This window comes from Notolabrus celidotus, chromosome 12 (genome assembly GCF_009762535.1).
Source record: "Notolabrus celidotus isolate fNotCel1 chromosome 12, fNotCel1.pri, whole genome shotgun sequence".
NCBI lineage: Eukaryota > Metazoa > Chordata > Actinopteri > Labriformes > Labridae > Notolabrus > Notolabrus celidotus.
This window is the reverse complement of record NC_048283.1, coordinates 31,865,845-31,875,995: the sequence shown is the minus strand read 5'-3', so window position 1 is coordinate 31,875,995 and position 10,151 is coordinate 31,865,845. Positions and strand designations below refer to the sequence as shown.

At 40.6% G+C, this 10,151-nt stretch overlaps 1 protein-coding gene across 1 annotated transcript; it reads right to left on the bottom strand.

The window, feature by feature from the left end:
* Positions 1-877: 877 nt before the first annotated feature.
* prss35 (serine protease 35) lies at positions 878-7,971 on the bottom strand. Its single transcript, XM_034697074.1, has 2 exons — positions 7,760-7,971; positions 878-3,409 (listed from the first exon to the last, which is right to left on the bottom strand). Exon 2 carries the CDS (start codon positions 3,388-3,390, stop codon positions 2,113-2,115), a length of 1,278 nt encoding a protein of 425 aa, XP_034552965.1. The 5' UTR covers positions 3,391-3,409; positions 7,760-7,971; the 3' UTR covers positions 878-2,112.
* Positions 7,972-10,151: the final 2,180 nt, after the last annotated feature.

The following is a 10,151-nucleotide window of genomic DNA, read 5'->3' as shown; positions in this document are numbered from 1 at the left end:
ATCAGCAGCAGCTGTGTGTGGGCAGCATTGTTGTAGCAGGGATCAGTGAGAGGTGAGACAGGCTGTGATTGGTTTGTGAGTGGTTGAAAACAGTGGTTCAATCAGCAGCCTGTCAGCTGATTACAGCTTGGGCATATGACTTCTGTGTCCTGCATGAAGTAACGCCAATTTATCAATCAATCAATCAATCAATCAATCAATCAATCAATCTTTATTTGCATAGCGCCAAATCACAACAAACATTATCTCAAGATGCTTCTACAAACAGAGCAGGTCTAGACCGTACTCCATGTTAAATTAAACAACTTCCTTTAACAGACAGAAACCTCAAGCAGAATCAGACTCATATTAGACAGCCATCTGCCTTGACCGAGTTGGGTCTGGCAAGAGGGATAGAGGAGAATAAGAGAGAGAGGGAGCGGTGATAGTGATGAGACGAGTAGTAGTAGCTGTTGCTGCTGGAGTCCAGCACATCCTCATCAGCTGGAGTCTGGAACTTCCACAGCAGGAGGACGTCTACGGCAGCTCAGAGGAACCTACGAAACAAGGGAGCTCAGGGACTCCACAAAGGTCTATGGTTAGTAACTTTAAAGGGACAGGAAGAGTTAAAGTAAGTGATGAGGGGGTTGGGGGGAAGGGGATGAGATAGGATCCCAGTGAGTCAGTGTGTCAGTTTCCCCGGCAGTCTAAGCCTATAGCAGCATAACTAAGAGCTGGTCCAAGCCTGATCCAGCTCTAACTATAAGCTTTATCAAAAAGGAAAGTTTGAAGCCTACTCTTAAAAGTAGAGAGGGTGTCTGCCTCCCGGATCCTGACTGGAAGATGATTCCAAAGGAATCAGTTTATATAAGTACACACAAGCACGCATGCACACACACAAATTGTCATCTCGGTTTAATGGATGGTGGTATTCAACCCGCCTCATTAAATTCATGTATTTGGTATTCAAAGGATACTCATATGTATTTTTGGAACATAATATGAAAAAAAACATCACATCCCATCACATCCCAGAATTCAGTCTGTCATTACGTAACAATACAATCTCATTTATCTCCTAGAATTAGAAAAAATCTCAACAGCTCAAGTAATGGGTGAAATGGATCATGTGACACAACCCATTTATGTAGCCTTACATTAAATACATAGTTACAGTACTAGGCTATCACAATATATTCTGACAAGCCCTCCAACCAGAAAGTTTACAATTCCATAAATTAGCACCACGTCTTCTGGATAAGCACCGTTATAGTTATGTGCGCAACAATGAAAGCATATTTCATTCTGTTGCAAGAACAGAGGCAAGTTAATGTGGGACTCCCAAATCAGACAAATCTTCCTACTAGAATCCATAAGGACTTTTTCTCTATTTAGACAGAGAAATAGATGTTTTTTCAAGGGTATTACATTTCTAGATATACACAATACAAAAACACCAGCTTGATTAAAGAAATTCTTTATAAAACCAATTATCTCAATATTTCCGGATAGATTTTCTGCAAAACAAAACTTTGATTTATTTGTTCTGGGTGTTTTGTCAAAGCCAACATCCGTCTTTTTTCTTTTTTTTTCTAACAATGGTTGACAACACTTTAAAAAAACAGTCTCCATACAAAGTCTTGTTGAAATACAAGGCACTACCAAGGCTTTGCTCACACACATTTGAATTAGCATGCTATCCAATGTTGCATCCAAAAGAGTCAAATATAAAAAAGGAGTCAAAATGGAAACTTGCAGACCTGAATGATCTGAAAATAAAAACTATACATATTTTTTTTCTCAGTTATTTTTTAGCAAATAAATTAGAAAAGCTGAAGAGCCACAGGTCTCTTGAGTCTGTATGGCTGTTTGTGGAATGTGTGCATGTATGTGTGTGTGTGTGTGTGTGTGTGTGTGTGTGTGTGTGTGTGTGTGTGTGTGTGTGTGTGTGTGTGTGTGTGTTCGTGTAGGTCAGTGTAGCAAAAGTCACAGGAGGTAACAGGGAGGCAAGAGGAGGAGAGGCAGTGGTGATGACAGTGGGACAGGGGTTGGAGCAGTCTGGGGGTTCCTTGTATAAAGGAGGGTCAAAGGGATAGGAACTGGTTGATGGTTTAGGGGGAGTCCTGTGTTGGATTAAGCTACCTTGCACTCGCTCGAGTCCCCGTGGACCCAGTAGCAGATCTGAGCATATTTGAGAGGAGTTATCCTCACCGCCACATTGTAATCCTGCTGCGCCCCGTCCCCGTTTACATCCACCCACTGGTGACCAGAAAACACCCCAATGATCTTCCTCTTCCACTTCTTCTTGCCGGGCTCTTTGAGGCGGATATAGACCCCAGAGCCACTGGAGCCGGGTTTGGCATCACAGTACTGATACAACAAATCATTGGACTCCTCTGAGACAGAGCAGAACCTGTACACCAGGTTTCCAGGCCGGTCATCATCAAAGCCGGAGAAGTGGATCCTTCCAGCGGGGAGCTTCTTCAGCGAGGGGATAACACCAAGATCCATGTGCTTGACTTTTGGGGCTTTCTTCAACTCCAGAACAGCGTAGTCATAATCAGCAGCCAGTCCATCAGACACACCTTTGAACCAGCCTTTAGGTACCTGAGTCTGCTTGACCCTGGTCCACCTGAATGAAGGTTTCTCAGAATCAGCACTTCGTCGATTCCGTCTCTTTCCACCTCTCTGCTTTCCTCTTCGTTCCCCTTTCTCACCATTGTCTTCCTTCTCCTGCATGTCCTCTTGACCTTTCTCTCCCCTTCTCCTCTTGCCCTTTCCTCTCCCTCCTCTCCCTTTGCCTCCTTTTCCTCTTCTAGACTTCTCCTTCAGAATGCCAACACGGAGCTTCTGGACACCATCTAGGTAATCCTTTCCGTCGTGGATGCAGTGGGCAGCGGTCAACACATGCTTGGGTGACACAAGAACCCCTGAGCATCCCGTGGAGATCTTGACGGAGGTGGAGAAGGGGTATTTGGTTGAAAACAGCTTGTCAGAGATGGTGAAGCGAGTATCTGTGCCATACACCTCTCGTTTGTGGCGGGAGCTGGATGAGCTGTTTCCAGACCAGGTAGTAACTTCATTGAGGCCCTGCACAGAAACTGAGGTATACGTGCGTGTGCCGTTCTCATAAACCGTCTCGTAGGACAGGAACTGCTCCAGGTCATCCAGAGAGGTGGCAGGGAGGCGACGCTGACACTCAATACCGCAGGTCCCCCTCAGCTCATTCTGGGGCTGAGCTGAGAAGTTTGGGCTGCTGAGTGGCACAGTGCGTCTTTTCCTTACCAGAGGAACCTTCCACTGTGGCCAGGTATATTCATCATCCACTGCATTCCCATCAGCAGCAACAGCCACCACCACCACAGCCAGCACCGTCAGCGGGAGCAGAACACACAGGGGTATGGGGCCCATTGTTAAGTCGGGCCTGGCTCTGAAATGTGAAGAGAAGAGAGAGCATTTAGGGAACTTTGTAATACAACCAAAGCAAAAGCTTGAACATGCAGTTGGTCCAGAATGGAATGTTTTAACAGTTCAATATAATGATCATCAAATATATTATATATTATTTTTAATTTTTAATTTATTCATGTTTCCTAGAACACTCATGCCATGAGGGTTGAGACGCCCTTGCTTTTCAATCTATCAAAATAATAACCTTTATTTAAAAAAGCGCTTTTCTAAACTTCCATTGCAAAGTGCTTTAAAAGAATAATACCAAGCATTTCAAATAAACAAGGTCCTTGTTCTCTAATGCAGGGGTTCCCAAACCTTTCAACCCATGACCCCCAAAATATAGGTGCCAAACCCCCACTGTCCCTCAAAGTGATTTAATGTGGCTTCATTTAGCTGGTCTGCAGAAAATAGGCCTACCTATATGAGCATGTGTCTGTGTTTCCTGTGCTGTTATGAATGAACCTACTGCTACTGATGCTTTAGATAATTAACTGTTCACTAACACTAAACTTAGGAGTCATCTGACAAAAAGAAAGGCAGAAAACTCATTACATTTTCTAATTTCAAGGTTTCATTTCAAGTTTAGCTACTATTTTTAATATCTTTTACTATAATGGGTAAAATGTAATAATTTTAGATAACATTAAAAAAACAAAACATTCCGGAAGACATCTCTCAACCTCCCATTTGTGTCTCCCGACCACCAAGGGGTTCCCGACCCACACTTTGGGAACCCCTGCTCTAATGAACTAGGGCCTTGTAACTAGCTAAATACTGAGGTGCAATGCTCATGGTGGATTAAGGTAGGGCAAGACTGAGTCTTATCCTGTCTTGATGTTGGGTCTCTGTTCATAATTTGACATAGAGTACGGTCTAGACCTGCTCTGTTTGCAAAAGCATCTTGAGATAACGTTTGTTGTGATATGGAGCTATACAAACAAAGATTGATTGATTGATTGATTGATTGATTGATTGATTGATTGATTGATTGATTGATTGATTGATTGATTGATTGATTGATAATGAAAAGGAGAAGTGCTCAGTGAAGGAAACCATTCCATTAAGCCCTCATTTCAACATATGCGCCGTATGATAAGAAAACCCACCACATGGCCCTAATATCCACTGTGATTCCTGCATGAAGATAGATGGGGACAGTGAACGCCTCCCTTCATCTGTGTTTTGTGTTTCAAGTTAGGCCCACAACAACTTAACAATTAGCTTCAGCATCCTGGGACCAACCCCCTCCAAACTTGCTCTTACCTCCCACCATACACACAAACATGAACAAGAGAAGAGAAAACAATAAAACAATCACTAGCACCCAGATGCTACATACATTTGGGGAGCTAGCGCTATGGATGGATGGCTATAAATATCTTTTTTGGCCCAGTGAGTGAATTTTAAAATATGATGCAATGTAGCAATGTCTCATGTGCCACTAGCACATCAAAGATTTCAATCATCTGGTAAAATGTCTCTCTCTACTTCAACAGACATTCATGAAGATGAACCCCCATATTCTTTTGATCCTCTGACATTTCCTTAACCCCCACTCTATAGTTGATCTGACATGAAATGGCACACAAATCTGTGAAAATCAGCCCAAACACTCATGTCTGCCTGTCAAAATGTACACTGACTTCCTTGCTAATCATCCAACCTTCTAGGCCCAACTACTACTCTGTCAAATACTAGCTTAAATAGCAGCATGCAATCAGCGAACAGTATAACAATAACATAGTCTCAGAGCTGCTAGCATGAATGTGAACAGGCATTAACAGAAATCAGCATGTGACTGTCCTTGTTTAACAAATCAGTTTTATTTGAGTTCCTCTGACTGTCTTCATTCTTGTTTCTAAGAAGCTTCAGCCTGTATACTGTTAGTTAAAAAACCTTACAGCTTTGAGGTAGAGCTTTTACAGCATGGGTTAGTTTCATTTTGACACAGTGCTGATACTGTGATACTTGCTAAGCTCTCACCACTGCCTATTAAAGGGGAGGACATACAGCACTGTATCATAGAAAGATTGTCTTTAAGCAATCACATCATGCAGAACAGCTCTGATTTCACTGAACTGAGGCAGTTTTGTATCTTAACTGATGTCTCCAGGTCTAAATAAAATAAGAAATAAAAGAAATACAAAATTCCAAGAACAGTTCCACGTATGGCCACAGGGGGGCAGTGTGGGCAAGAATAAAGCAGCACTCCCTGGTGGAGCCCCAGACTGTCACTCACAGCTCTGCAGTCTGAAGCAGTGAGAGTCACTCAGGACAGTCCAGTTTCTTTAAAGAGCACCACTCCTCAAAAAGCTCTATTGGCTGAAAAATGACTGGCATCATCTTATCTAGGAACAAGTTGCAGCCTGTATCAAATATTCTTGAGATCACAAAGATTTTTTCTCCAGTGGATGCATCAGCTGTGGTTGAGAGGAGATTTACGTCTTTTAAGTGTTACTGGAGGCTGCGGGCAGAAAGGAGGGGAGGATGAACCCTGATCCTCTGAACAGGCTGAGACAGTGGCTTGGAGGTTTGCCACAATGGTTAACCTTCTCCTTCAGTAATGACCATATCTGGTTTCTTAAGCTTCACTCCACTCCTTGTCCATGCATACAAATGACATGAAGCACAGAGGCTGTGCGGGCTGCAGGCAGCCCTCATGCTTTTACAGTTTGAGTGTGACGTTGCCAAAAGTCCAGATAACTCTGTAAAGTAACAGTTTGATTTAATTTTAATAGATTCAGCAGACCATTACTAAACTACAGAGCACAGAGCCTCTTTTTCTGCATGGCTGTGGTGATGAAGTCACACAGGCCATCAGGGCCAAACACAAGGAGAGAAAATCAGTTGGATGCTCATAGCTGAGCGGCTTTGGATCAGCAGAGCAAAAACCAGAATAGCTTAACCAAAAAGAGTCTTGTGGGGGGAGCCACAGTGATTAATTCTGGCTGTTTGCAGAGTTAAATTGGTTTTGACAGTCTGGATCACTTTGAGGGTATCCAAACCTTTGTGGGGGGTTGGTCAGGAGGTTCACACTCACACATTCCCTATCAATTTGTCATAAGTGCAGCATAAATATGAGACATTGCCTGGTTTAGCAAACCTCCCAAGAGACTCAGCTGAGACAGAACCATATGTTGACTTGTCATCAACAGTACAACTAATACTAGCAGTAATAGTGGTGGTTGTAGAAGTAGAAGAAGTAGTAGCAGTATTTTATTTGAAATGAAACTACATATTGTAGTTGGTGCTTTGTCATCCAGCTGAGTCCAGCCCAAAAGGAGACAGACTGGCCCAAGTTCACCACACAGAGTCCAATAAAAAATACCCAGAGGCCAACATCTAACCAGCCCCCAGAAGTCAGTAATAAAGTACAAGCCCACAAGAGCTGTAAAACAGGCTTAATAAATGAGGATACAAAAATGACCCTTAGATTCAGTTCAATGTAACACTCCCACAGTACGACTCAGACGTAACACCAATCCAGCAGAAAGCCTGTAATTATTCTGCACAGGGTGGAAACTGATACGCTGCCATGATGGCCCTTAGTCGTAGAAGACGCACATTTGAGCTTTTCTTTTCCACTGCAGTCAGCTGAACAAGAAGCTGTGCCCTCGCTACCCCTCAGTGGAGGGAGTCACAACAAGAGGCACCCAGGAGACAGAGTGACCAATGGATGGCGCTGTGGAACAACTCTCTGTCTCCATTTCAGTGCATTTCACTGTCCAGTTCAACAGTGAGTTAAAAAGGGGCATTTCACATATTTTAAGATACCTTTTCTAACAACCTGAGTATATTAGACACAGAGCTTCCACTGTTCCACAGGGGGGATAAAATCATGGGTGACAATTAGAAAATTATACAAAATGTCAAAGTCTGATAAAATTAAAATATCAAAATCAATGTTAGTACCATTTACTCTGAATGAGAATAAACAATCCATTAAATCAGATATCTAATGCAATGAGAAAAAAATGTGTAATTCAACATTTGTTATGGCACAGAAACTTGCATGTGGAAATAAGAGGCAATAAATGCAATGCAAAGGGGTTTAGATAACACAGCTTTGATGCACCGAAGCCGCTTAAAATCAATGATAGCAAACATACTGTTTCAATATATTGATAAAGGAATGCGCCACATTAAATCAATCAGATACAAATGCATCCACTCACACATAAAGGAGCAATCAAGCTGAAGAAGTCAACTGAAAGTAAAGAATAAGTTTTAGTGAAAGATGGTTAAAACAGGAAGAAAAAGGGAATCCATTCCTCCATAGGTGCATGAAGAGATCTCAATAAGTTCAATAAAGACAAAAGAGTTGTACCTGCTCGCATCCGAGTGATGGATACGCCAAATCCGCAGGGTATTGTTTGTTTTCCGGAGAAATATACAAATATGATCCCAGAGGAAAACAAACGGGGGTTAGTGCATCCCTGACGTCCTGGTATCAGCAGGGAGACGACTCCTTCTCCTCATCGCTTCTTCAAAGAGGCTGAGAGAGAGTCACAGCCGGGGCGCTCCGTGCAGCCTGCACTTGATGCTGAGGAGGGAGGGAAGGTGGGAGGGAGGGAAAGAGAGAGAGAAAGAGGGGGGATGGAAAAAAAAAAAAGATCTGAAAAGGTCTTTTTTTTCACTTGTGACAAAAGCTGTTCACATTTGGGTGGGACCAGACCAAGCGATCTAACTGAGGCTGAGCTGGGTGAAGTCAGCGCTCTATTGAGCAGAGTGCTGCCATACAGCAGGCAGTGTGAGAGGACTGTGAGGGAATTAGTTCCACCGCTCTCTACTCTCAATAGTTTCTCAGACGTTTTCATTCTGAGCCAGGAGAGCCTCAACATCTGCAGCACCTTTATTCTAGAAGTCCAGTGAAGCGTTCACTAGGGGCACGACTTTGCCTTATTGTAGAGTGGCTGTGCCACATTGACTTTATATTGCCAGTCATAAATGTGATCACGTTTAACAAAGTAAATACAGTTCATTATTATTATTTTTAAGATTATAGGTAATAAATGTACGGAAGAGGATTGGGTCAACTGAAAAATGATAATAATTAAGGTTCAATATATGTATTTTTATTATTATTGAGGAAAAAAATCAGAATTTTGAGATTAAGGTCACAATTGAATTCTGACATTTTTTTTAGAATTCTAACTTTAATCTCAAAATTCTGACTTTTTTCTTAGAATTCTGACTTTAATCTCAGAATTCTGATTTAAATCTCAAAATTCTGATTTAAATATCAAAATTCTGACTTTAATCTCCTAATTCTGCCTTTAATCTCATAATTCTGATTTAAACCTCAAAATTCTGACATAAATATCAAAATTCTGATTTAAATCTGCAGATTCTGACTTTAATCTCATAGTTCTGCCTTTAATCTCATAATTCTGATTTAAATCTCAAAATTCTGACTTTAATCTCATAATTCTGACTTTAATCTCATAATTCTGACTTTAATCTCAGAATTCTGACTTTAATCTTAAAATTCTGATTTTTGTCTTAGAATTCTGACTTTTTTCTTAGAATTCTAACTTTAATCTCGAAATTCTGATTTTTTACTTAGAATTCTGTCTTTAATCTCAGAATTCTGACTTTAATCTCAGAATTCTGACTTTAATCTCAGAATTCTGACTTTAATCTCAGAATTCTGATTTAAATATGAAAATACTGACTTTGATCTCAGAATTCTGACTATAATCTTAGAATTCTGACTGTAATCTTAGAATTCTGACTTTTTTCTTAGAATTCTAACTTTGATAACGAAATTCTGACTTTTTTCTTAGAATTCTCTCTTTAATCTCAGAATTCTGACTTTAATCTCAGAATTCTGACTTGAATCTCAGAATTCTGACTTTTTTCTCAGAATTCTAGCTTTAATCTAATAATTCTGACTTTTTTCTCTGAATGATAATAAAAAAAAATATATTGGACCTCTACTTTATTTTTAATTTTTCAGTGGCCCTAATCCTCTTCCAAATAAATGTTCATTTTCAGGCTCATATCGAATACTCACATGGAAAAGGTATGAGGAAAGTAGTCGCTGGTGCAGTGGTAGAAGATGTAGCCTACACCCCCTGCATCCACTGTCCCTTTTTCAAAAGTTCTGATTGCACAGTTCTCAAATATTACATCTATAAAAGTCTCACACTTGACAGTCTACTGCAGTGATGTACATTTTGACTTTTCAAACTTTGATAATTCAGCACACCATGAAACATCATTTGGTTTATTTGACACATTATGCTTCCTTGTCATAAACAGGTGTTCATATTACCCACAATTCAACTTGACCACAGACATTTTGGTGAGAGCTGAGATAATTAACACGTTTTTTGCGCTGGTGCACTCATTTCTGCTGAAACCAAAACCTCAACTCAACTCATTTTCATTTATATGTCACCTTTCATACATTCACGCATGCAGCTTAAAGTGCTTCACAAAAGAACCGGGACAGAAAACAACACTAATAGATAAAATGATGCAAGACTAAAACAAGGTAGAGGGAGGTGATATGAAATAGCTAAAAGATCAATAAAAATACAATTCCAGAAAAAAACAAAAAACAAATAAAAGATAGAATAAGATAGAATAAAATAAGATAAATAAAAATGTTGCTAAAACAATGGTCATACTGGCAGTAATGGTCATGGGCTTAAAGGAACCCCAGATATTTATTTATTAAATGTTCAGCTCTTTCGTTTGTGAGGCATCTATCT